Source organism: Penicillium macrosclerotiorum (assembly GCF_028827735.1).
Source record: "Penicillium macrosclerotiorum strain IBT 26536 chromosome Unknown utg000001l_segment0_segment0, whole genome shotgun sequence".
Taxonomy (NCBI): domain Eukaryota; kingdom Fungi; phylum Ascomycota; class Eurotiomycetes; order Eurotiales; family Aspergillaceae; genus Penicillium; species Penicillium macrosclerotiorum.
The window spans coordinates 3,069,693-3,095,806 of NW_026643081.1; the positions used below are offsets into that span (position 1 = coordinate 3,069,693).

Sequence of the window (26,114 nt, forward strand, 5' to 3'; positions counted from 1 at the left end):
GACAAATATCCCGAGCGCACCAAGTAATCCTGAGCTGTATCAACTTGGAGCGTACATGTAACGCTTTGAATTTCGGAAAATTAGTACTGAAGAAACAAAGAAAAAAGTAGATCTCATTGCTGTCTTTGATCCCACATGAAGGCATCTCAGAACACTGACAAGCAGGAAGATGTCAAGGATTTCAGTAGGCGCGCTTCAAGTGCCTTCTTTCCCAGCAGAGAAATGACGCTTGTGAGTCGAAATCAAGCAGGAGCAAATTTGTGTCAAGGGGAGGAATCAACATTCAATGCCGACAGCTATATTACGTAAAAATGGCCTTGACAGAAGACTTGTGATGTGGGTGCCATGGCTGGTCAGGGTGTTAGCCAGGGGTGCCTAGGGAATCTAGGACTGGAGTGGGCATTATCGAACGCTTCAGGAGGGGGGATCCTCACCAATAGCCGAATCTAATCAGGGTTTTTTTAACCATGGACTCGCCACGGTATATAGGCGCCAATTATTAACTTTTATCCAGGAAAATTAGCCCAGTGGCCTTCATCAAGATCCAACAACCCCTTCGAGACAGCCCCATATCTTGAAGACTGTGGAGAATTATTGCTCCACCAGCATTTCGCTTAGAGCAAAACATGAGCAGATTATGGGGGGTGGGGGTATAAGCCACGTGTGGTCTAACTGGCCCTGGCAGGGGTTGTTGCGAAGGCTCGGCCCTTGATACCTAAAAAGGATGGGGGCGGGGCCTTATCAGATCGCTCGAGGCATTGGAAATGGGGTCTCGGGCCAAGCATCCGGCGGAGTCACCCGCCGCTGGTACTATACCACAAGTGGTATCTTACGTAGTACTACCGCAATAATACCCGTATCTTACGATGTATATGACAATTAGACGATACAAGATCCGAGACCCCCTTCGGAAGACAAGAAATGTAGCCTTAGAGAACAGAAAACTCTGCTCCATTCTTTTTCCCTTCTTTCCGATGGAGACTCTGGGAGAGAAGGAGAGAATGTTGTTGCGAGTCTCAACCAGAGCAACGAACTAGTTAGAAAAAATGCCAATAAAAATAAAAACGCCAATACTCGGAGACCGAGCGCTCCATGGCTCCAATGATGCTAACTCCGAGAAGAGACCCATGGATGTATTGCCAGGCAGCATGGCGAAGGATTCGAAGAAAAAAGACACTGTTTGACAGTAATGGCGTTCGGGCCCCTCCATTAGCAGCATGACTGAATGTTCCAGCACCCAATGGAGATAATAATCCTCCAGCGCCACTATCTAGAGCGTGTCGGCTCTGTATAGAGTCTTTCTTTCTAATATTCTCCTCGGTTTCACTTTACCATCTGCGACTCTTTCTGATTTCCATCACTCTTCATAATCTGTTTCGACTACCTACCAAGTTATCTTAATTCTGAGCTCCCATCACTTTGCTGTCGACCTCGTGATCCCTAACGTGTATACCTCTATCTTCGCTCTTTGTCGATCACCTCTAGGCAGCTAGGCTTTCTCGAAAGGACTGAGTGCCCCGAAGCAGCACGTCTCTATCAAATTCTCTCTAGATTGGTCTTGAAATCCGAATGCTTTTCGAAAATCTACGTCCTAGACGAGACTGAATGGAGAGCTATTACGGTCGTGTTCGTACCTGTGCGGATGCCATTCTTCTCTTCCAAGCCTCTCAGGATGGCACGTTACCACGCCTTCAGAGACGATTATCAGAAAAAGAACGTCAATCAATCAGATCTGGTTCGGTATTCATATGGGACGAGCGTGAAGCAGGCATGAGAAGGTGGACCGATGGCAGACCATGGAGCTCAAGCCGTGTGGCAGGCAGATTCTTGACCTACCGTGAAATGGAACGTGATGTACATGGTCGCGATCCGGTTCAAAAAGGAGATTTCCGAGATGATAGAACCAATCTTCGATACAAGCCGACTGGCCTCACGAAACAGTCGTTTAGTATCACAGCATCTACTGGTCATCGACTGCACCTCATCAGCTATCATTCTGAATCTAACCCTTTCTTCTCTGAACTGCAAATCCCTACCATCGACCCTGGTCTACGAGATACTCTTCCTCAAAAATCGTTCTTTCCTCCAACATTGGTCAACGATTTACAGAACTTCGCCGTCTTCGCTCGTGAACAAGCCGTGGCTACAAATTTAACCAAAGGTGATCTTACTGAAAGGCACCCGATACCCCCCGCTACAAGGGCATCAAATCCTCATATTCCCCTGTCTCCCATCTCTTTGGCCGCCAAACCGGCCTTTCATGAAACAACACCATTGTCTCCAGTGCTTGTAGCATTGGAGCATCCACAACATGGATATCATCAGCTACCTTGTCCGCATACTGCAACACCAATATCGTCCAAATGTGAGGAGGATGATATCTCTTCAAATACACCTTGGCCAGGATCAGGTTTCATCAGGCTCCCGTCTCTGACACATCTCTCACAATCTAGCTCACAATGTGAGTCACCTCTATCAAAAAATATACCGCGATATGATAGGCCGGAGAACACAATACCTTCCTACACAAAGTTCCCGGCCCTTTCCCACATCCTGTCTCAATAGTTTCAGTATCTATACATTTGGAATGTCTTTAACGCTATCGGTGGGATGATTTTTTTCGCAAGCCTTTGAGATTTAAGTTCGCATGATTCATGTCATAATTTTGAAATTCTACTACAGATTCCACAAAACAGGGCTCATCAAATTTCAGCCAGTAGCAAAATCCGCCAATTTATGGATATATACTCCACTGCGAGCGGGCGAACTTAACACGAAATGAATTCAGATCAAATGGATACGCAAATACAATAAAATATCAGCTTCCCTGCGTATTTAATTCTGAAAATCCACGTCGCTCGCAGTTGTCTCGGGAGATCTGAATTAGCCAGATTAGAATAAGCTCATCCTTTGTCCAATATCAGAGATACAGCGACAAAGGCCTACTTCCGGATGATTTCTTTGTGATCAATAAATTCGGGTTCACAATTGCTTTATTTCAGAAGTCACTTCATTGTCATATTAGTGGGAATAAAGCAGCTCCAAGACATATCTGCTCAATTCAGTCTATCAAATAACACCGAGACGGGAGATATCAGCTGTCCTGCCTTCGAGGCATACTATATAAGTTTCATTTGTGCCCCGATTTACGTGGCAGACTTCTTCCCCATAGCCTTGTGGCCTTCTTTCAAACGCAGCCTTCTCGCAAAAATCGAAACTCAATATTTTGTGACAGTATTCAAATCTTCGACACAGCTATGGCAATTACCGACAGCATTTTCGCACGGACTGGTGACTTGGGACCACAAAATGATGCTGATGGAGATGATTCGTCCGACTCAATGGAGTGGGAGTCGTCGCCCTCACCCTCCATGGACTCGGGTACACATTTGGAAGAGTCTACAATGGCTGACATTTTGATGGATATTGACGAGCCTGAACCCGAGATCGTGAGCGGCCTCGTATCTCGGTCAGCCGTTGAGAATAATTGCGCTTCCATAGACTTCAGTATCCCATCTGCCGTCGGCTTTCCGATCCGCCTCGACACCCCCCATCTCTGGACAACCCCAGACCTCCGTTCCAGTCGAGACTTTATGGTAGCTCAGCTTGGTGAGTGTGAAAATCTTCTCTTGGCTAAATGTGAGCTTCGGGTCGTCACTAACATCCTTCATGACGTGCAGCACCGGCTATCTCAGTACGCTCTTGCTATTCACAGAGCTACAGTGGAGCAATCCTTCATCACAAGAGCTTGCTCCTGGTCACGGTGGGGAGCAATCAACAATGCCATTGAAATGAGGGCCGCTCTTTTTGAGCAGGGCAACCACCAAACCTCGGCACATTTCCTCCGCATGGTACGTATTTCCCTGGGACGACTCATCGTTGAAGTCACCTCGTGTCCTCAGCAAGAAGAGACTGACACGATTGCCATCGATTTCGAGGTTATGGCTCGCATGGAGTCCACGTACTGGAGACTTCGTCAGCACGACCTGGATGTCATGATGCGGATGGTTCTCCCCCTTTCGAGCCCCCTGAGCAATCTGCTCGGCTCGATGAGCTGTATAGCATTTGGTGTCGACTGAATGAGCCATGTACCGGATGCAATTGCTCTCAATGCAGTTGGCGCCGCACCCATATCAGGTAAGTTGGACTATCTGTGTTCCATTGTAAGCTCTCGCAATCATGATATGTTCTGTCTTTCTAGATCAAGACGGACTTGCATGGTTCTCAGAATAGATTGCAAATTATCAAGAAAATGAACAAGTTCTGCATCAAATCACAACGAATGAAATGCTTCTCCCCCCCCGGTAGAAACATCTTTGTGGCAAATTCAGTAAATGATATAGGGAAATATGTAATTTTGAAAGGCAAGACAGCCGAGATAGGCAAAGTTGATTGTAAATTGATCAGCTTTCCAGCTGTATGTCGGGCTGTAGCTTTGAATCCTCATGTTCATTAAAAGCCTTCTCGGCCATATGGAAGACAAGAGTCAGAAAGATATTCAACGAACGGGTAGTAGTAATACATAGAAAGGGCTTCAATAGGGGGTATAGTTTCTTCGGAGCCCAATTAGTTGAAGACAGTCCGGTCCATATCTGAAATTCTAATGCATGTCTGACACCGCTAGGCATCTTCGTCCGACACCTCTTCTATCTCGACTGAGCGCAGCTCCTGCTTGAACCGCCGCTCCTCCTCCTCAAGGGACTGATGTTCATCCACCGTTGTGGATGTTTGATCTGCTTGGGAACGAGCCTCGGCTCCTGTAGTGCCAGCAGTATATCCAGATTTCTCAAGCTTATCCATTTCTTCGGGTTCCAAAAGTTTTCCTTGGCCTTTGATGGACTCCTGTTTCATGCGCACCGCCGCGGGCACAAATTTGTTGATAGCCTCCTGCCGCAAATCCCGGATCTCCGGCTTGGCTTCGTAAACGGTCTTGGTTTCAACCGCTGGCGGTCTAGACGGTAATGCATGCGGGCCCCGACGCTCCGATCCTTGAGCATTTACCCCCGGGCCTCTCTTGGGCTGGAACTCGCGAGGTATCGGCGGCGGTGTATCGCGCGGCATGGGGATCCGTCGCACGCTCTCGTCTGTGTCACTGCCATCGCTTTGCTCCTGGTGCCGCCGAAAGTCCAAGTCTCTCCTCCGTTTCCCTAGAACCCTGTCTCCTCCATCCTGTCGGGGCCCGCCTCGTTCCCCTTGGTTAAATTTGGGCGCCTTGTCGCCCAACGCTTCCCGAGCTTTCAATACCGCCCGTAGATCGCGCTCCAGGGCTTCCAAGACCTCCTTGTCACGCGGCCGCAGCCGCTGGCCCGTCTCTTCCATCGCCTTGAGATCATTGATCTGCCGCTGGAGCCGGTCCGGGTTGCGGCGCGCGAGCTTCTCATTCCGGCGCGCAAGCGCCTCTGCTTTGCCCTTTTTCAGCGACTTCTGCTTCTCTTGTTTCCGCTGCGCCGCCGCAGGGTTCATGGACCGCTCCTTGTCTTTGGCCATCTGGACGAGCTGCTACGCCCGTTTGGGAATCGTAGCTGCAGTTAGGGTCAGAAATCGCGGGGCAATATCGCGGGGCAGATTTCTCCACTGATCCACCTAGCACCACACGCAGGGGTCTGTTGGATAATCTCGGAGGGATTATGATGCACCAGATGTCGATCCCCGGCGAGTCGTGTAGTCAGCTGCCCCAACACCTGGATCGATCAGGTCTTGCTTCCAGTGGGCTCCCAGGCCGAAATGTCTCCGATGTGGGACCGGGTCTCGCTTTCTTGAACTTGAATTGCGGCGGTGGGGGTAGGAGGAAGGGCGCAGGAATGGCGGAAGAGTTGTGGACGGAGAGCGCGAGGCTAGAGCTCGCGGATGCAAGAGACCTGCAGGAATACGTGATCCAAGCGTCAGTGCTCCAATCACTCGGGGGAATCGCGTCAAGTTGGGCCGTTGGGTCAAGAGGAATCTGCAGAACGAGCACGATCTGGGTCCAGCCCGGGGCAGTGACTGGGCAATGGGGGTTGATGCGCACCGGCTTGGAAAGTGAAGTGCGAATCCCACGCTGTGGATGTCGGGTGGGCGCGCGTCTGGAAGTCAACTGTCAGCCCTTCGGTCGTCGCGTCGGTGCCAATGGCGAGGTTTCCGGTGTCGTTGCTTCAGCCTCACGGTTTAGGCAGCGGGTCGGGATCTGCGTCTGATTGGACTGCGTAGCCGGGAGGGGAGGGGAGCAGGCGGATGAGGATGAGTCCAAAGAATCGAGAAATTGGAGAATCGTAACGTGTACGTTGCCAGTCGCCGGCCCAAGGGTGAAAGTTTGGCGAGAGAGAGGTGGAAGAGGTTGGATGCGCGATTTTGGAGGTGAAGAGCGAGCTCGAAAAAGCGGAGCGGAGAAGGGGATGATCCATGGTTCGGAGGTCGATTTGACGCAGGACCACCACGGAGTAACAGGCCTCGACGTATATGAGACACCGGAACATATAGACGAGAACGCGGAGGAGGATGACTTATTGACAAAGTCACAGACTGGTCTGCTAGTTCACCGAGGTTCGATTCATCTTGGTCGATAGTGGTCGATCCTGATCGATACTACAGTACGTACGTCGTACTAGTATGATAGGAATGGAGACCCACGTCTCGTAGTACAAGATAAACTATATCTTTTATATCTTCGCAATCCCTTCCTTGACGGAGTCCTTTCTCTTTCTTAGACCGCTATCTTCTGGTATTCTCAATCATCTCATATCTCCCATATTCTCGGAATTGCAAATTTCTATGTCGATCACCTCTCGTCTGGATCGATTCATTGCCTAGCGGTCCTTCCAGTCTCCTCCAAGCCCCTTGGAATCGTACTTTGGGGCTTCTGCAGGGAAGAGCCCCGAACAGGGAACAAGGCGATCAAGAGCCGCCTCTGAGGGGGAAATAGACGAAGGGGAAGCTGGACTTCCCGTCACATCGACTCGACTTTCGCGCCTGAGATTGTTTTTTCTCTCTTCGCTTCCAACGCCGCATCCCCGTCTGCCTATCTTCTGTCTTCGGTGTCGTCCTTTCGTGTCCTCGAGGTATCAGAGTTCCCAAACGTGCTCCCTTCGTTTCGCCTCCGACTGTTTCTCGTCCAGCCATTCGACCGAGCCCCAATATAAAATCCTCGGCTTCCCACTGGCCGCAACTCCTGTTTCGGTGTAACGAGGTTCACGAGCCGCGGTGTGGCCGCCCACCACACCACCATCACCTCCTCCTCCTTTTGACTGCCGTCCTCTTCACCTCCTCTTCTCTCCTGTCCCGTCCTTTTTGCCTCTTCATGCTACGGTCTCCCCTCCCGAGTCGCTTTCTATTCTAGCGCGAACTCTTTCTTTCCTCCCGATACACAAGCTCCTGCGGCTGCGCTGCTGCTGCCGTTGCAACTCCTCTTCTCCCCTCCCCTCCCCCCTCTCCCCTCCCCTCCATCTGCCCGATCGACTGCCGACTACCATCATCAAACCCACCAATCCGACCGTGACCCGCCCCTCCACCATGACCTGCGGTCCGTTCGGTCTCTCATCGAGTTTAATCGGCGCTTCATAGACTGTTTGTCGGAGCATGTCTCTGCCGGGACCAAATGTCCGTCTCAGCAGCCTCGATTCCCGACACTTCGCTTGGCCTCACCTCGTCCGAAATCCAGATACTCCGACAGCAGCAACAGATTGCTCTGCAGGGCGGCCATGCCGGCAATGGAATGTCTCGGGGCCGAGGAACGGGGCGAACCAGCAATTCCAGCTCACGCGCAACCAGCGCCGCCAGCAGCCAGGGCCGCTTGCTGCTGGACCCGATGAGCCTGCGCGCCCTGTCACACCAGCTGGACAATCTTCAATCTCGAATCCGCCACCACATAGAAGATGTATGATGACCTCTTTCCCTTTCTTGCATAGAACCTCATTGTTCTGGCCAAACACGAGATGGCTGTGTCACCCGAACTAATCTGGCCCGCGACTTGTTATAGTTAGAACAAGAGATGCAAGAATCGATCGCCCGCACCTACGACCGCGCCGGCAATGTTATGCGTAACGCGCAGGCGGAGATCGACCTGACCCGTCGCATTCTCGCCGACATCGACGACCTGGACAATGAGCTGGCCAAGATCTCTCACATCCGTGATATCGTCAAGGGCTTTCGCGCCCGCATCGAGACGCTGGATCATCGCATGGACCATTACCCATCCGTTCATCGCTCGAATTGTTATCCATCCCCGACACCAACATCAACGCGTACTTCATTCTCAAGCCGAAGTCCTCTCTCTTCCCGCCATCCTCCCTCCTCTTAACTCCGAAGACCCAGAGGGCTGATGCCTGACGTGATGGCCCTCCTCCCTTTCCTTCCTTTTTTCCAACGCTAAGGGCGGCTGAACCCAGCCAAACATCCCTCCCACACCCTCTACATCGATCTTCCGACATGAGCTCGCGCAAAATCCGAGTCAACAAAACATCGAAACAGAAAATAAAACCACCCAAATATACGAGTATGGTCCTCACGGACGCCCTTCGCTTGAACTCCCCTGCAATTGACTTTTCTCCCATGATTCTTGCATACTTGAATTTTCGACAGTTGATTTTAAGAGAACTGCATAAATGCCTCGCGGCACCTTCAGTCCTGGTCACACTCAGCTGAGCCGGCGACTTGATGATTGCAGTATACTGGTGGCGCTGGTCTGATTTGATTCCTTTGTCTGGCCTCTTGTTTCTTTAGGAGCTCTTGCGCAATCTCTTTCTCAGCCACTGACTGGCCTTGTTTTTTTTTTTGACTCTTAACGACTACCATGATCATGGTTCTTTAATGTGTTTTGTTTGCTTTTCATCTACTGTTCTGGGCGCATAAACACGATCTTGTTCTTTTTACTTTGTCTTGCTGAATATGTCCCACAGTATCTATCGTGTGGTTTCGATTCCCCTATTTGCATGCTTTTGTATATTGATTCAGGTTGTTACGGCCCTGCCGTGGCCATTGTCTGACACAAAGATGATCCCAGATTTGCTTTTTCAGAACTGCTTCTCTGTAGCCGAAAGTAGAGCCGGCTACCCCAAATCTCCTTGAAAATTACATGTGCATTAGACAAGAGGATCCGGCGATGTCTCTGCCTCAAAAATAGCGCACGGCTGCTGCACTGCGCCGCTTGCTTTGTATTTGGCAGCGAGATCAACCTGCGAACCGACGATCTTTGTGTGGGGTTGAATAGGGTTCAGGCGCACCTCCGGTCCGTACGCTTGAAACGGTAGAAATTTGTTTTCAGGGCAAGTCATCCACCTGGACTTAATTTGAATAGCCGCAAATGAACTCTGCGATTGGCTCCGTTTCCACGCAGGTCGTGAGCCACATGATGCCCGCGGGCGCGAACAATCGCCTGGGCGAGTTAAATTACGCTCGCCCCGCATTCTTGTGCTCATCATGTCAAGAGCACATGTCATCAGGGTAGGCGTGCCTTGCTCCTCGGCTCAACCCATCGGTTTCAGCGACTTTGGCGGGATGATGCTGTTGAGTTTGGAGTTGAATCAACCGAATCTGATCCACTCAAGGTTGAGATAATAGAATGGTAATTGCCTGGAAAACTGCCTGGATGATTTCATGAGTCATCGACTGATTCCTGTTGCTTGGACAGGTGACGACGCTCAGGGAGCTTCTTGCTGCGCTTCTCTGTCTGAGGAAATCGCTTCTCAGTGCCGCAGGCCAGGCAACGTACCACCTTTACGTCTGCCCATGGTTTCTTCTGGCCTCGACTATCATTCCGGATCTCTTGAATGCAATTCGCTCCAGGGATGAGAGAGGCGTCGCAACGTTTGCAGAATGACCGCTTGACTGGGATGGCAAGACGAGTCTGTGTTTTCAACGACACACCACGCATCTGGGATACATAAACCCGGGATATATTCGTCAACGGTTTCTGAATAGAATGCTGACTGGTGGGATTTGATGCGGACTTCACATCTTCTCTTTCCGAGGTAATTTGAGGCGCTACCTGCTCTGTAGCTTCATGATTCATAGCTGCATTGCAATATTTCGTGCTGAGATCTGCTGCAGTTGTCCGCTGCAAGTGAGCATTCTGGAGAAAGTTTGCTGCTTGCTGCAGATACTCCAGTCGAGCTCTTAGGTGGCTCTTTGAGTTTTTGGCCTCCTTCGGAGCTCGTACCTTGGCCATTTATTTTTCCTCTCATGAACCGAGAATTCAAGTGAAAGCCGAACGCTGCAGTGTACCAGCCTGCACCAAGTGGAACCAAGTTGAACCAAGTTGGGGTCGGAATTGGAGCAATATTGAGGTGGGAGCAAAATCGCCCCCCCAGTGGCACTAGTCCCAATGCAGCCCGTATGTGCCTATCACGTGATCACGTCTCGTCTTCACTTCGGCGCCATCCCTCGTAGCCGCAATCTCCCCTCTCTGTCATCTCTTCGCTCGTCGACCTTGTCCCTGTCCCCTGCTCAATTTTTGAGGGACTTTCATCTATTACTGCTCTGACTGACCCTTTGATCTCCATTTCCTCCCCTTCTCATCACCTGTCCTGACCCTTGAGCTGCTTCCATTGCGAAGAAGCGCCCCGACCAACTCTCATCTCTCAGCCTCATCACTTCAGCCAAAATGTCTCACGAAGAAGATCTCATCGACTACTCCGACGAGGAGCTGCAGACCACCACAGCCCCCGCGGCCTCCGCTGCTCCTGCTGCGTCCAACGGTGATGCAGACAAGGCGGGCGACCTCACCGTGTCTGGTGGCCGCCCTGACAAGAAGGGCAGCTATGTCGGCATCCACTCCACCGGTTTCCGCGATTTCCTGCTGAAGGGTGAACTCCTGCGCGCCATTACCGACTGCGGCTTCGAACATCCATCGGAGGGTTAGTCTAACATTTCTCCCACATGCCTTCCTCCATTACTCCAAAGCTTCAACGTCCGTCCATCTCCTCGGGAATCCGGTATTGGCATTTTGTCATCCTCGAATCTGCAGACGACATGAGAGGCATCATTGTTGTGGGACGATGGTATATCCCTTCTGTCTCAATTGGGCTATCCCGACTCTCGCGCTGCGGGAAAGTCATTACATATGACAGAATGCCATGGCTACGGTCGTCATTTTACTTCCACTTCTGGTTTCCTTTTTTGCTTGTGGGCACTCGGCGCCTCACAGTGGAAAACAATGCGATCTACCTCTCTAGCATCACAATGATAGACGTCCCTCATGTCGTCTGCAACCCCAAGATTCCAGGCTCAGGAATTTTTCTTATCTCCTCTCTCATATATGGTTCCCTCTTGAAGCTCTGTTTAGAAGCCATGGAATTGACGAGAGATACGGGAACAAAGGCGAACATCTCGCATATTCGGTTTGGGTGTGAGGTTCCGGGAGATGGATGGACGAACATTGCGACGCGATCTGTTTTTTGCTGCTTCATCTTGAATCGAAACCAAGTCTAACCACCGCTCCGCCTCTCCACAGTCCAGCAAGTCTGCATTCCGACTGCGATCCTCAACGTCGACGTTCTTTGCCAGGCCAAGTCTGGTCTTGGAAAAACCGCGGTCTTTGTCCTCACCACTCTGCACCAGCTCGAGCCCGTTCCTGGCGAGTGCTCCATCCTTGTGATGTGCCACACTCGTGAGCTCGCCTACCAGATCAAGAACGAGTACGCCCGTTTCTCCAAGTACCTTCCCGATGTTAAGACTGCCGTCTTCTACGGTGGTACTCCCATCCAGAAGGATGTCGAGGTCCTGTCCAGCAAGGAGACCTACCCCAACATTGTTGTCGCCACTCCTGGTCGTCTGAATGCCCTGGTCCGTGATAAGAAGCTCTCTCTTCGTAATGTCAAGGCTTTCGTTCTTGATGAGTGTGACAAGATGCTCGACCAGATTGGTAAGTGGTTATCCAGCTGCGCTTGTTCCAAGGAACACCTTTTGACACTCATCTGCCCCTGCTGCTAGATATGCGCCGCGACGTTCAGGAGATCTTCCGTGCCACCCCCGCCGACAAGCAGGTCATGATGTTCAGCGCCACTCTCTCCCAGGAAATTCGCCCGATCTGCAAGAAGTTCATGCGCAACCCCCTCGAAGTCTACGTTGACGATGACACCAAGCTCACTCTGCACGGTCTGCAGCAGTATTACATCAAGCTCAGCGAGCAGGAGAAAAACCGCAAGCTTAACGAGCTTCTGGACAACCTGGAGTTCAACCAGGTTATCATCTTTGTTAAGAGCACTCTTCGTGCTAATGAGTTGGATAAGCTTCTGCGCGAGTGCAACTTCCCCAGTATTGCAGTCCACTCCGGTGTCAGCCAGGAGGAGCGGTAAGTTTGATTCTTCCAGGCTTGGTAATGCAATCTATGGACGCGCTGCTGACAACATGGTTTTAGTATCAAACGCTACAAGGAGTTTAAGGAGTTCAACAAGCGTATCTGCGTTGCCACCGATGTTTTTGGCCGCGGTATCGATATTGAACGTATTAACCTGGCCATCAACTACGATCTGCCCGCCGACGCTGACTCCTACCTGCACCGTGTCGGCCGTGCCGGTCGTTTCGGTACCAAGGGTCTGTCCATCTCCTTCGTGAGCAACGAGGATGATGAGAAGGTTCTGAAGGATATCGAGAAGCGCTTCGAGGTTGCTCTTCCGTATGTACTCCTCTATTTTATCTCATCTTCATTTGAGCATCCACACTGACCATCCTATTATAGTGAGTACCCCGAGGGCGGTGTTGACTCGTCTACCTACATGGCTTAAACAACCTTCGATGGTGCTATGTGGTGACGGGGCTGGAGGCTTCCGTTACTTGTTCCTTTTTCCTTTTTCTCGCTTCATTTTTTGACGTTTCGATATGGCGCAAATAGTAGCTCGGCTATGGTTTTCTTTTCGCACGGGTCTCTGCCGGCAGTCAAGTAGAGCTCACCTTGTATGTCAAAATAAGAATGGATTCAAAATGCCCGAAGACGATCCGAATTAATTTTAGTGCACTAAGAGACTCGGTCTTTTATACCTGCGCCTGCAGGCCTCAAATGCGAAGCTGTATAGAGACACTGGTTTGAATAACCATGACGTTCAAACCTAGGCTAGGATATATGAATAAATATATAGTACATGGCAAGGAAAACATTCAATCAGATTTAGAGGAACAACTCCCGATCAAAGAGTTGTTTAGCATACTCAAGACATATATCTCATCGCTAGTTGTGGATAGTGTCTATTTGACGCGAAGGGCTTTATATTTCACTCTTATGTATCTAGAGGTAGCTTCATCCTCCATCTTTCCCCTTTCTCTCCCCCGAATCCCTGCCTTATTCTGATCCCTAATGAGTTACCACAGCTGGCTGGGATGATGATATCTAAAGAACGAAAATATATCAAAAGCTATCTTATTAGACCGCCGATGACGCATTATCCGGTAAACCGTAGTGTAGACCATTTAAACCAACTAGCAAATCAACAGGAGGATAGAACACAATTGGGGTCAAAGGGTCAATGTCATCACTACTCGTTCCTGGCTGAGCAAATGCCTCTAATGTCAATCCATCCAATGGAAACCATCGGCTTTGTTGCAGGGTCTGCAACGTCCGCGACTCCATCAAACTATTTGACTCGTACAAAGCGGACATCGCGCACACATCCCGGCCTTCACCTTTTCAACGAGAAAAGTCGACCTAGCAAGGCAACTAACTACAGCCTCCCAGACGGACTATGTGGCCCCGGCCAAGCCACCTCCGGTGGAAACTGGGGGCCAAGGTCGACGGATCCCTGCCCAACCGGTGGACTCTCTTAGCCCGGACCCTGACTCAAAAGCTCTACCGAGCAATGCCGGGCCCCCTTCATCTGCCCCTGCAGCACTGCTTGTAGAGTCCTCGTCGGAACCTCCTGAAGGCTGAAGCTCTGATGTGCAGCGCCGCGGTAGCACCTCGTCGAGAACCCTGGACAAGATTCTACGTTGGGCGCCGGGTGGAGGTTGGGCTGGCTTTTGGGTTGATCTACAGTGCGTCACCGGCCGTGGGAGATGAGATATCAACCACTCATGAAGTCAGGCTGCAGGGCCTCATCCCTCCCCCCTTTTCTAGCCTGTTCTTGCATCGGGGGATAATGACAGCTGTCAGACTAGTGGACAAGGAAAAGCCGCGAACTTGGGATGGCTTGTAGGCAGTGCTCGAATCGAGGGTATGCAATGGGCGATCGCGGGTGCTGTGGTGACTCTGATTCGGCATGAACGACTGGGATTAAGGTTCGAGGTGAAGACAGCTCCAGCGGGTTTGGTGATGGGGGATCGGCGAGCAATTAGATCAGAATTCCTTTGTCTCCGGAGGAAGAGACTTGAGAGTGAGACTGGAAAGGTCTGGGGTTATTTTGGCGTGCCCCTACGGTCATGTCTATCTATGCGTCGTTGGAGAGGATACATTGTCGGGTGTGTAGATGTATGGATTATATCGTTTGAGGCTGGGTCGATTGCAGCGGCAGTAACTCAGGGCAAGATACACCCGAAGACAAAATACAGCATATGGCCTGGCACACAGAATTATTCATGCACACTCTGCAGGTGCTGTCCTGAAGTTTAGAGCTGGGTTGGTAGATAACGGCGTTGAATCGAGAACCGATGGAATCGCAAACCAACCGCAGGAGGCGGGTCCCGTCGTATACACTGTGCATTATAGTGCCGCGTCTCGGAACCTCATTTAAATCCCTTCTCGGTTGAGAAACAATCATATGTAACATTATTTGAACATTTTCCCCTGTCGCGGATTTTCTCAGGAGATGAACCAGTGGACCAGTGAGCCAGTGAACTCCAGAATCCGGGAATCCAGAGATCGCCTGCGGTAGCGTCCATCCAAAAACAAGGCAGCGGACGGAAGCTAAACAGGCCCGTCGCAGAAAAACCCTGTCTCGGACCTCGCACCACCGAGCCTAGTGTGTCCACCCCAAATGTCCTTTGTCTTGCTTTAGCGTCGATGAGGCTTTGGTGGTGACTAGTTTCGCGGCAGTTCCTCAATGCCACGAAGCCCCCTATCAAGAAGAATCTATCTTTTCCTTTGCCTGTTTTTTTCTTTTTGCCTTTTTTCCTTTTCCCTTTGTTTTGTTTTGTTTTGTTTTGTTTATTTTTATTTTTTTCGCGGAGCGAAGGTGCGCTTACTTCGTTGGCCGTATACTCCGGGTGTCCTCTTCTTGGGGTTTCTCCTGCATGGAACTAGCCATTCGAATCCAAGACAAGAAAAATCAGAAGAAAAAAGCACGAGAGTACTCAAGGATCCGGCGCCCTCCGCACCTGCCGTCTGCCTGTCTGTTTTTTTTTTTATCTCTCTCTTTCTTTCCCCTGCTGCTGATGGGCTGCCGCCACTGCTGTCACCGACTCCATTACTAAAAGCCGAGTCGCGGAATTAGTGAGACAGGGTGCATGAGCGGGGCCAATCGCGCATTGAAACGATCGATCAGTTGGCAGATGACAATCACAATAGATTGAAATTTACGAAATTTGGAGGGGAGCTGGGATTTGAAATGGATCCTGCAGTCTCCTAGCTCCCCATGCATGAACAAGACTGACGGATGGAGGATAGGATGCGTGTGGAACAATCACTAACTGAATGGAATAGTTGAATAGTTCAAATAGATACCCTCTACTCTGGACTCTCGTCCATGCTTGTTCTGTTTGGACCAAAGCCGTGCAACGACCACCACGGAATCAGAATTGCGAGGCGGCACCTTGTGCACGTCGTACTTCGTTACTCCGTCCTCGTAGCCGGCCGTTGTCTAGGCTGTGCCCCGGTGGGCCTCGATGTCTGGCGGGTCCGAGCGAGAATTTTCTACTGGAAGGTTTACGTGCTCCCGTCTCCATGCCTCTCGTTCCAGGGCCTTCTATAGCACGGAGCGTCCGTGCTAGCAGCTAGCACACGGTGCCGATCGTGCGGTGGCTGGCCCATCCCCGGCAAAAGGCGAGAATCGTGAAATCATCGATCGCGGCATCGGGTGTTGATCACCAGCCGGTCACTTTTGGGTCCAAGGGCTAAGGGGGCCAAGGGCCTATTGTGGCTGAGTCGTTGATTTGCAGATGACAGCATAGTTCCGGCCACGGGTCATCCTGGACTTTTCTCCGGCGAAAAAAAAAGGGCAGGGCTCGTGGAGAGAGAGAGAGAGAGGAGAGAGGAGAGAGGGAGAGAGAGAGAGAGAGAGAGAGAGAGAGAAGGGGCAGCCCACTTACAGACAAACATTTGCCTGCTTCCGGCGATTTTCTGCAAACGTGGGTTCACGCGTTGACAAGCTCCTCTTTGACTCCCTTCCCCGGCCACTCGGCGGCATGGCCGCGTATGTTGACACTATGTTCGGAGGCTTGTTTGGGGACTCCACCCAAGCGGCGCGGACGCGACGATGGATTTGTGTGACGAGTTATTGGCCCCATTCCCCGACTCATCGCTTCTCCGCCTCCCACGTCGATGGGCTCGTGATAGCTGTAGCCCGGAGCGTCGTTCAGGTCATATACTCATGTACGCCGTAAATCTGGACAGAGCACCCTCATATGCGATCGTATTCGTGTTCTCGACGCTCGGGTGGAATGGGTGGGAGGAGGGGGGTTCTGGCCCGGGTCGACCATCCAGATGCAGAGGGCAAGTATGTGATTTTCTCTGTTTGAAACAGGAGAACAATGTGAGGCAAATCCTCCGACTGGGCTCAAGCGGGGGGGGGGGGGGGGAAAGCCCGCCATGGGCAATACAGAATAGACGTCTCGGACTAGGAAACTATAAAATTATGGAGCGATGGAGCTATGATGGAACTATGATGGGGGTTGCGGGACAAGTACAGTTGGAAGAAACCTCCTATGTTTCCCAAGTCATAACCACCGATCTTCAGGCCAGTGTGTTGTTGTCTTTTGTCTAAAAAAGGGAAGGACAAGCAAGAGAAAGGCAGAAAAAAAAAAAAAAAAAAAAAAAAAATCAAAGTCAAAAAACAAAAAGGAAAGAAGGGTACACAGAAACCCCGAAGAGTCCCAAAATCCCTTGATGTGGCCGGGAGCCGGCCGCAAGCAGCATTCGGCACGCGCGTCGATCATTGCTGGCATGCCGGGCTAATCAACACCGCCTCCCCCTGCCCACGAATTGGTCCCTTCAACATGCAAAGCCGATCGCTTGTGGTGGCCGAGCCCGGAATAGGGAATGAGCTCCTCTCCCCCCCATCCTTCCCCGGCCTTAGCCATGGGCCCTATGAAAGCTCTCCAAACAATCTAGTTGGTAGTTCCCGTAGTGCACTGGGAGCTCTCCCAGAGCAGGCGGTCTCTGCAAGTTACACGCGCTTCAATGCTTTGTTTCCGTCGATTTGTGTTCTTGAGTGTTTTGTGTTCGTGGAACCGCTTGAGGAACCGGCGCCCCGTTGAGTGTGTGACGACAGGTTTCTACAATCGGAAACCTGTCGGGGACGGGAAACGAGGGAAAGAGTCATAAGGGAGAGGGCGAGACGGGTCGATATGCCATCGATGCCTTGAACAGTGCTCCCCCCATACCCATAGAGTGGGGAAGGGAGGGGAGAGGGGAGTAGACCCGACTAGACTCAGACTCCTCTCGTCCTTTTCTCCCTCCCCTCTGTCGTACGATGCTTTTTCGGGGAGGGAAGGGAGGAGGGGGGCAAGGGGCTTTACTTCTGGAGGGGTTCTTTCTGGGTTCTTGGTCGCTGATTGCTTTTTTCGAGGCGCCATCCTGGGACATGGTCGAGTTGCCAACGGGACCCAGGCGTCCGACAGGGATGAGCCATTTATCACAAAGTCCCTATTATCGTGCCTGTCTCTGGCCAGATCCTCTGGCCAGGATCCTGCATCAGGATCCTGCATGGATTGTCCAGAGAGAGAGGGGGGGGGGGGGGAGGAGAGGAGGGGAAAGAAGGGAGGGAGGAGGGGGAATGAGACAGGCGCCACGATCAAGCAGGAATCATACGGGGTACAGAGTACAAGGATCGTGATCCCTCTTTCCTAGGTTAGTTGGATGTTGGCACTGGCGCTCTCTGTCAATTCCGGGGTCCTGGATCCGATAAGAAGCATCAAGCCATCAGGCACCGGCCCTGAAGAGACGAAGAGATAGCCGAGGAGCAGACCAGGAACAGCCCGATCTATAACATGTTTGGCTGTTGCCAGAGAGGAATTCCGCGTCACTTGGACACGCTCTGCGGGGAAATCCTCTAGAGGGCGGGAAGTCCATCTTCGCCAAGAGAGGTAGGATACACAATTGTCTATATCTATGCATAATGCGTATGTTGGTATGCTCAGGCCCTCGGGGCGATTGCAGAGCCGAACTCCATTCGCTCGCTTCGCCCGCATTGCCCTATCCGTCTACCATTTCATTTTGATTAGGTTGATTAAATAGATTAATTTGCCCGTCATTGGGATGCGGTTTCTTTCTGCGTGCCTCCTCTCGCTGTCCCATGCTTCTGCGCAACCAATCCGGGTCGGCGGCGGGCCGAATGCACGGTAGGCTCCAGAAAGTGGAGCGGTTGGACGCGGCCGATATACGCGTCGTAGCCTCTTGACATTGTTGGCAGGGACGCCAGATGGGGAGGTACACAAGCAACAGGCGACCCGAAGCCCTGAATAAGCGTGGGATCTCTGGTTTGCCAGGGAGATCGGGGGGATGTTTCGCCTGTCCATTTGCGGTCTCGATAGTTCGCATTGTCGCGCACCGCCGGCCTCAATGGCCCTGGGGGCGACTGGCCGATATCATGGGCCTGTGATTAGGTGCAGATCGCAGCGCATTGTAGTGTGGCTCCTGAAGTGGGGACCTGGTGGACTCCATGAGTGTTCCCTTTTCGGGGGTTCCAGGGGAAAAAAAAAGAAAAAGAAATAAAAAGGCCAGGAAAATCAAAGTCAATTTGGTTTAGAGCCAAATTCCCACGGGTTTAATTATAGCAGCACTGCCCAGCACGGGTTCCCGACCCTGCACGGTCACTCTTTGCATACCAGTCCACGATCATGCGCTCGATGGATTTCATGAGAAGCAATAGCATTGATGTTATTCATGTTATTCATGTCATTCATGTCATTCATGTCATCCACATCATTCACATTATCCATGTAGTTAATATGATTTACCTCCCCCATGTCCCATAATCTCTTTCGGTCGCAGGTGCCAACTTTTCTGGGTTTGGGGCGGAGGAACTTTTGGGGGACTCGTGGATTGCGTGGAGGGCCACGAAAACCGCGATAGTGCGGGCACTAGAGTCGTCTGTTCGGCGGCCACGTTCATAGTTCGAGGAGAGACGACCAATACGGAAACACTCTGTAGAGCGAGCCCAAGTATATGAGAGAGAAAGAGAGAGCCAGAGAGCGAGAGAGCGCGCAACATCCGATAGCAAACAGTGGTCGCCGCATCCAGTCATCCTCTTCCGTTGGCAGCTTATCGACCGTTTCCGGATCCAGCCTGGCGGGGGATCCACGACCGTTAGAGCCCCCCGTATACTCCAAGCAGACGATAGTCCGCTGCAATTGACCGGATCTCTGGCATTATTGACTGGTTACGGCGACGACGATCGAAAAAAGAAGAGGCAGGCAAAAGAAAAGACGGCCCAAAAAAAAGAAACGGCAATCGCACGCTTTCCTCGGACTCTGCTCTCGACTCTTTTCGACTCTCTTGACTCGCAACACTTCTCGACTCTGCAAATCCGCTGGAACTGGGAACTCTCAAACCGCCCAAACCGCCCAACCGTCTTCCCCCAACCTTCCTCCTTCCTCTTCTCTTCTCTTCTCTCTTTTCTCTTCCACCTCGTCACCTCTTCATCTCCTCTTCTCTTCACCGTCTCCTCTTTTCGACATTCTCCCCCTCCCCGTCCCTTCTCCCTCTCCTCCCCCTGCTTTTTTTTTCCCGCTCGAAAGGCCCGTCGACTCTCTCCCTCGTCGCTTCTCCCCTCCTCCCTTCTTTCGCCCCCCTCCTCCCACTTCTGCCTCTCCCGGCTTCCTCGATCAGTCGACATTCTGAAGACCTGAAGACCTGAAGACCTGAAGACCCGAAGACCCGAAGACCTGCATCCATCCCCCCCTCGAACCCTGGCGTAACCGGTGCTGGTGCCTTATCGGCGGCCGTTGCGCCTCTCTGGACCTCGCGACCTGGTCCTTCCCCGAACTCCGACCTTCCTGCCAGTTTCAGATTTCAACCATGGCGCCCCCTCCACGCCTGCGCATCCTGTCCGGTGAGTGTCGGATTCCCTCCTACGAGGCTCCTACGAGGCCTTGGTCAATTCTTGATTCGAGAGTCTTGGAGTTCTTCCCATCCCCCTCTACCCCCCTCTCCTCTCTTCTCCCACCACCATCAATTTCCCCAATGGAACGTCCAATAATGAAGTTCTGTGTAGTGGGTGGCAATGCGATCTCGGCCTTTCTATCCTGGCGCCTCCAGGCCACAACCTCCTGCGATGTAACCCTCGTCTGGAAATCCGGCTTCGAAGCCGTCGCCCAATATGGGGTCTCTTTCAAGTGCGTTCTTCTCCCTCTTCTGGCCTTAGTGCGAACAAGGCCTACGGAAATCGACCACAATCATCGGGATGGATATGGGATAGAGTCGACATGATCCTCGTTCCATCGGCTGGGGGATGGTAACTGACGCGGTGCATCCATCGATAGATCAAAAGCATTCGGAAATGAGCGATTCAAGCCCCGTCATGGTATGATTGATTCCCTTCTGGGTCCTGCCCCCCCCCGGACCCGCAAAAAAAAAGCCATCCACCTTGCTAATTACGGATTTTCTTTCCGGTCGTTGCAGTGGTCCGCACACCCGAAGAAGCCTCGTCACGCGAAAATGCCTACGACTATGTGATTCTCTGCGTCAAAGCTTTGCCCGACGTCTATGACCTGGCCTCCGTGATCGAATCCGTCGTCACCCCCCAACACACTTGCATCCTCGTGAACACCACCAATACCATCGGCATCGAAGCCCATCTGGAGCAGCGATATCCGACCAACGTTGTCCTGTCTCTTATCTCCAACGTCGAGATTTCTCAGACCGGCCCGAGCGAATTTGAGCACTTGAGTGCGAGCGAGATCCACGTGGGCGCGACCAACAAGCAGTCCGCCATTCCGACCTCTATCCAGAACGACATGGCTGCGGCGTTGGCCATGACCCTGAACTCAGGACAAGTCGACTGCACAGTTTCTCAGAACATTCGTCAAGAGCAGTTTGAACGGATGATTGGGTTCGTTCTTCCCCCTTCCCCTTTGTTTCTTCCATGCCGTGGGGGGAGAGAGAGAGAGGCACAATCAAAGCCCCGAGACTGTCTTGCTAACTTCTGGTCACAGCCCGATCGCATTCCACCCCGCAAGCGTCGTCTTCGATACCTCTCACCCAACCCAGCTTCTGGAAAAGCCCGGAGTGCGGCAATTGGTGACTGGTATTATCGACGAACTTTTGGAGTTGGCGACCGTCCAGGGTTGCGAATTTCCTGGCGACTTCCGAGAAAAGACAATCGAGAAGATGACCGCCGTTGATGCCCCCAGTGTTATGTTCCAGGATTTCCAGGCTCGACGCCCGATCGAAATTGAGACTTTCCTCGGCTCCCCCATCAAATTGGCCGTTGAATCGAACGTTGCCGTACCCCGAATCCAAGCGTTGTATGCGATGCTCCATCATCTGAATATTGTCAACCAAACCAAACCCCGACCAGGCGATTCCCCTCCTGCGTCCATCATGGGACACCCGCCGCCTCGATTGTCCTCCGCTCCGCCGCCCTCGCGACCGCCCATGAATGGCGCGATGCGATCGAGCCGGACGAATTCAAGTATGGGCATGCCTCCCGGTCAGCGACGAGGCCCGCCTCCTGGCATGATGCCGCGAGGACCCGGTGGACCGATGCCGATGCCCCCTCCAGGAAATCGGGTGCCCCGCGATCCCTCACTAGAGGGACTGGAGGAATTCAGCCATTTGGTGGTCTACGATGAAAGTGAAGGAGGTCCTCCACCCCACGTGAACGGCAACGGACATTTCGAAGCTGGCTCGGGCGGCCCTCCCCCTGATATCGCCTTAAGGGAACGTGAACTGGCCCTCCGTCAGCGAGAGTTGCAAATTCGGGAACAAGAAATGGGCATGGGCATGCGGCGAGGACCTGGCCGTCGTGGACCCCCACCTCGACAGGCTGCGTTTGATGAGGAAGATGAGGACTATTTTGACCCGATGGACAACATGGCGATCCCTCATATCGATCCGGATCAAGTGGACATGATGAGCATCACCTCGCGCCGAGCCCGCAAGGCTCCGAGCCAGAGTCAAATCCGCCGGAACCCAGAACAAATGGGTGGCGGTCCCATGCCACAAAGTCGCCCTTCATCTTCGGCTTTTGGCCGATACTTTGGCCGCAAACGTGCGACCGACCGAGTGATGCAGGAAATTCCTGGTCTTCATGATTCCCTTATGGATAACCCCATGATGAGCTACTCGTCGAACAGATATGGGGCCGTCGATCGGAATCAGATGCATGTCGATTCCCGAGCCAATTCGTTAACCGCAAGCCACATGGGTGATTTCCCGCCGCGACCGTATCCTCAAAGCCGACGTAACAGCCAGTCGCCAGCTGCGCCATTCCCGGGACCTCCTGGCCCCCCCGGGATGTCGCGAATGGGCCGGCCGATGACCGCCCAGGATCAAAGTCTCGGACCCCCTGGTGGACCCTCTCATCATAATGGCCATCCATCACCGCCTGGAAACATGCGGACACCGGTCCCCCGGCACCCGTCAGGACAAGGCAATGGACCACAGCAGATTGAGCAACACTATGGGGTGAGCAACCCGTACCCTCCCAAGGGCCCTCCCAAGAACAAAAGTCTGACTGGAAGTGCGAGCGCCAGCGCGGGGAGTGGTGACAGCGGGGCCAGTGCCAATCTTGATTCTGAAGCATCAGCTCACAGCAGTCAGATCAGTCTCGGTGACCAACAGCAGCACGTTGCCGCTCCGCCCGTCCGTTGATCTCGCTCTACTCGCTAGATGTGATTTTTCTTTGTCTCCCCTCTCCATGAATTAAGCAGCAAGCGCTGAAGGAAAAAAAAAGGGAGAAAAACGACTTGATGTCCTCTTGTGGCATTTTTCTTCCTCCTTTTCCTCTTAAGTGGACGAGCCCGCTCAAATTGCCGGCTTCAACTCATGTTTGGACTCCTTTTGCATCATTGCGTGGTCATTCCGCGGGAGATATCGTTTTACGGTCCCCTGGAATGAGGTTATCGATTAATACTCTGCTACTCGCTTCTTTACATATACATGAGGGACATAGGGGTTTTATCGCTTATCTTTTGTCTTGTTTCCTTTTGTTTCGGAGCGGTCGGGATACGGGCTTGTACTCTTTTTCTTTACTTTCCTGCATTGATACTCATCTCTCCGTCTTTCGCCATATTGTCGATTGGCAGCCTTTTCCAAAACCACCAAGGCCTGCACCCAACCTAAACCAGAACATTCTTCTGTCTGTCCTTCCTCCTTTCACAGCATGTCGATATACTCTTTCGGGCACACCTCCCCAGTCGCAACCACTCACACAACCCTCTCGTCTTTCTGCATGACTGTATACTACCTCAACTGGCGCCTTCCTTTCCCTTTGGTCTACGCGATATCATGTGGGCTCGTATACGCTGCCTTGTCTGTTTTATTTGATTTGCGTGCTATCACCATTGTCCCCCCTCCGCCCTTGGCATATCTATCCTTTATCTGATGTTTCCTTTTTGCTGCTGTCCTGTCATTTGGCCGATCGACGTCCGCGGCCGTTGTCTTCGAATTGTCTCCCCCCCTCCCATATTTCCTTTTGTGTTCGTTCCCCTGGTCTGGTTTCTCTGGCGCATTGCAAAAAGAGCGAGCGGATTCGTTCGATTTATTCGGTTGAGTTGTCTGGATCTGGGTTGGCTGGGTTCGCGCCTGAGTGCGATCTTAATGACGGGCACGGTGTCCGATGTGGAGCTGCCCTCTGAACAGAACTCGTTTCTATCCTTCATGGAGTGCATGACTTGATAGACATTCCCCGTTATATTATTGAGGTTGCTCTCTTGGCTTTTGTGTTTGTGGTGCTCATTCTATTTCTTTCTCTCTCTCCCGTAAATGTGATTATGATTCTACCGGTACGCATGCGTTGCTGTCTGGTCCGACCCACCCACCAGCGCGGTGTATACCCATCACGTGATACTATAACCGTAAACAAATACTCCAGTCCTCAACTTGAACCTGATCGCCAACTCAATTCTCGCCCGCGAACCACAAATCCACAAACTTGCAACCCTCGACAGGAACATTGAATCCATACAACGCAACATTCCAATCCACCGGACCATCGACCATGCCCCCTCTCCCCTCCCACCATCCCCACCGCCGCACCGACTCCCAATCCTCCACCTACCCCCGCGCCTCGATCCTCCCCTCTCAATCCCAAGCCCCCGCCTCTTTCGGCACGACCAGTCATGCGTCCGCTGGCTCTACATCCATGTCCGCTGCCAAAACGCGCCAGTATGCGCATCTTCACGCCCAGCTCGCCCAGCTGAACGCCAACCTAGCGGACACGGAGAACCTGCTGCGCATGACGGCCGTCCAGGCGGGCGATATGCGCTTTTTGGGCGGGTATATCGGTGCGATGTTCATGGGTTCCGCAAAGATTTTGGGCGAGGAGGGAGTAAAAGGCAACGCGGAGGAGTTGGAGAAGGATGGTAAAAGTGGGGGGCGCGGTGGGTGTTAAGGAGGAGAGTGAGGAGGATTGAGGATGACGGTGTGTGAAAGCATTTCATGGGGGACCCGAGGGGGCAGTGGCCTTCTTGTTACAATTGTTTGGAAGGTGAGGATTACGGAATTGCTGGGTAAGATTTCTCTTTTTCTTTTTGGCTCTTTAAGGAGCCGCGAGTGGTATTTGGAGTGTTTTGGTTGTCTATCTATATGCATTGGACCCGGCTAACATTATTTACAGGCGCTTGACAGATCGGACTGACAGGTCTGCCTCATAAATCTGTTTCAAATGGACGGTGGGCGGGATTTCACTGCTTCCCATTTACTCCACCACGAATCCGCCTCCCAGTATGATCGCGGGCTCTTCGATATTGTGGTGCTCGTAGCTGCGGCGAGTTTGCTTAGCCTGTGTCTCCCTGCTTTGCTTGCTGCGCGGAAAGGTGCTCGCTTTTGCAGAGTTGCCTTTGCGAGCTGACTTCTCACCGCTATCAGAGAGAGTTCGGGTATGCGAACGTACCTGAGTGTGCCTACGCCACCGGCTTCAAGAATTAGCGATGTTTCTGTCAGTGGCTTGCCGGTCCAACGCATGGCGAAGGCGCGGAGAATGTGCCCGTGTGCAACGACCAACACGTCGCCTTTTGCGCTGTCTGGGGTTTCCAAGCAGGGCTTGTGGTATTTCTCCTTGATCTCGGCGATCAGGGCGTCGAGTCGTCGGACGACATCGTCGGGGGATCTGGGAGAGCAGGAAGTACGTGTCAGAAGAAGGCTCCCTTGCTTGAGGGAAGAAGGGGGAGGGTCTGGTCCTGCGTGGGGTATCCTAGTCGCCAGGATTTCGCAATACTCCAGACTCCGAGCCAAAGCTAGAGATACGAAATTGAGAGGTAATATCCCCAACAAAAAACACTTGAAAGACCCTTGGTGCAAATAAAGGAACGCATCGACTATCGTCCGGACACTCGGACACTCACTTACTCTCCGCCTGGACACCCGTCCGTCCAAATATTCCATGGTCCTTCCCCATTTTGTGCCCGAATTGACCGGATCTGCGCACTGGTCAGCCCCTCGTAGTCCCCATAATCCCATTCCCGCACGGCCTCCGTAATCTGCACGCGTGCTTCCGTGCGAATCGGCTCATCTTCCTCGAGATTGCGCTTCTCGTTCCAGGGAAGCCGCTCGCGGCAGCCGATCTCGAGGAGTTCGAGCGTGCGTTGCGCACGGGTGCGGGGTGAGACGTATCTATGTAGCCGCTCCATGTAAGCCGCCGAATTGTATATGGTAATTCGCGGAAGTGCCATAGGCATCGGACGAATTGAAACTAGGAAGATGAGATGTGACCGTCTTACACGTGAACGAGGTTCTTGGGCACAATGAGCCGGTCGCTGCCAACGAGTGCCTTGCCAGTGGCTTTAATCCGTTTCTCGCCGTTTGCTGTCAGCGGAAGGTCTGTTGTGCCGGTGTGGCGCCCGTTGAGGGACCACTCGGTTTCGCCGTGGCGGATGATGAAGCAGCGAGGGGCCATTGG

At 52.4% G+C, this 26,114-nt stretch overlaps 10 protein-coding genes across 10 annotated transcripts; 5 read left to right on the forward strand and 5 right to left on the reverse strand.

Annotated features, from left to right (window-relative positions):
- Nucleotides 1-3,257: 3,257 nt before the first annotated feature.
- N7462_001036 (uncharacterized protein) lies at nucleotides 3,258-4,079 on the forward strand (the record flags this gene model as incomplete). Its single annotated transcript, XM_057072762.1, has 1 exon — nucleotides 3,258-4,079. The coding sequence occupies one exon, from the start codon at nucleotides 3,258-3,260 to the stop codon at nucleotides 4,077-4,079; it is 822 nt and encodes a 273-aa protein (XP_056939292.1).
- Nucleotides 4,080-4,620: 541 nt separating this feature from the next.
- On the reverse strand, nucleotides 4,621-5,487 carry N7462_001037 (WW domain binding protein 11; the record flags this gene model as incomplete). Its single annotated transcript, XM_057072763.1, has 1 exon — nucleotides 4,621-5,487. The coding sequence occupies one exon, from the start codon at nucleotides 5,485-5,487 to the stop codon at nucleotides 4,621-4,623; it is 867 nt and encodes a 288-aa protein (XP_056939293.1).
- A 178-nt stretch (nucleotides 5,488-5,665) lies between these two features.
- N7462_001038 (uncharacterized protein) lies at nucleotides 5,666-6,380 on the reverse strand (the record flags this gene model as incomplete). The annotated part of the gene is made up of 2 exons (XM_057072764.1): nucleotides 5,666-6,062; nucleotides 6,142-6,380. 2 exons carry the CDS (start codon nucleotides 6,378-6,380, stop codon nucleotides 5,666-5,668), a joined length of 636 nt encoding a protein of 211 aa, XP_056939294.1.
- Nucleotides 6,381-7,570: 1,190 nt separating this feature from the next.
- N7462_001039 (uncharacterized protein) lies at nucleotides 7,571-8,272 on the forward strand (the record flags this gene model as incomplete). The annotated part of the gene is made up of 2 exons (XM_057072765.1): nucleotides 7,571-7,849; nucleotides 7,952-8,272. 2 exons carry the CDS (start codon nucleotides 7,571-7,573, stop codon nucleotides 8,270-8,272), a joined length of 600 nt encoding a protein of 199 aa, XP_056939295.1.
- A 1,293-nt stretch (nucleotides 8,273-9,565) lies between these two features.
- On the reverse strand, nucleotides 9,566-10,138 carry N7462_001040 (ribonuclease P Rpr2/Rpp21/SNM1 subunit; the record flags this gene model as incomplete). Its single annotated transcript, XM_057072766.1, has 1 exon — nucleotides 9,566-10,138. The coding sequence occupies one exon, from the start codon at nucleotides 10,136-10,138 to the stop codon at nucleotides 9,566-9,568; it is 573 nt and encodes a 190-aa protein (XP_056939296.1).
- Nucleotides 10,139-10,573: 435 nt separating this feature from the next.
- Nucleotides 10,574-12,695, forward strand: N7462_001041 (ATP-dependent RNA helicase SUB2; the record flags this gene model as incomplete). The annotated part of the gene is made up of 5 exons (XM_057072767.1): nucleotides 10,574-10,826; nucleotides 11,423-11,833; nucleotides 11,902-12,262; nucleotides 12,329-12,586; nucleotides 12,650-12,695. 5 exons carry the CDS (start codon nucleotides 10,574-10,576, stop codon nucleotides 12,693-12,695), a joined length of 1,329 nt encoding a protein of 442 aa, XP_056939297.1.
- A 632-nt stretch (nucleotides 12,696-13,327) lies between these two features.
- On the reverse strand, nucleotides 13,328-13,564 carry N7462_001042 (uncharacterized protein; the record flags this gene model as incomplete). Its single annotated transcript, XM_057072768.1, has 1 exon — nucleotides 13,328-13,564. The coding sequence occupies one exon, from the start codon at nucleotides 13,562-13,564 to the stop codon at nucleotides 13,328-13,330; it is 237 nt and encodes a 78-aa protein (XP_056939298.1).
- Nucleotides 13,565-20,071: 6,507 nt separating this feature from the next.
- Nucleotides 20,072-22,867, forward strand: N7462_001043 (ketopantoate reductase family protein; the record flags this gene model as incomplete). Its single annotated transcript, XM_057072769.1, has 5 exons — nucleotides 20,072-20,105; nucleotides 20,268-20,388; nucleotides 20,536-20,576; nucleotides 20,675-21,104; nucleotides 21,208-22,867. The coding sequence occupies 5 exons, from the start codon at nucleotides 20,072-20,074 to the stop codon at nucleotides 22,865-22,867; spliced, it is 2,286 nt and encodes a 761-aa protein (XP_056939299.1).
- Nucleotides 22,868-24,215: 1,348 nt separating this feature from the next.
- N7462_001044 (DASH complex subunit HSK3 family protein) lies at nucleotides 24,216-24,608 on the forward strand (the record flags this gene model as incomplete). Its single annotated transcript, XM_057072770.1, has 1 exon — nucleotides 24,216-24,608. The coding sequence occupies one exon, from the start codon at nucleotides 24,216-24,218 to the stop codon at nucleotides 24,606-24,608; it is 393 nt and encodes a 130-aa protein (XP_056939300.1).
- A 306-nt stretch (nucleotides 24,609-24,914) lies between these two features.
- On the reverse strand, nucleotides 24,915-26,111 carry N7462_001045 (histidine phosphatase family protein; the record flags this gene model as incomplete). The annotated part of the gene is made up of 4 exons (XM_057072771.1): nucleotides 24,915-24,978; nucleotides 25,110-25,325; nucleotides 25,565-25,828; nucleotides 25,936-26,111. 4 exons carry the CDS (start codon nucleotides 26,109-26,111, stop codon nucleotides 24,915-24,917), a joined length of 720 nt encoding a protein of 239 aa, XP_056939301.1.
- Between the last annotated feature and the right edge of the window lie 3 nt (nucleotides 26,112-26,114).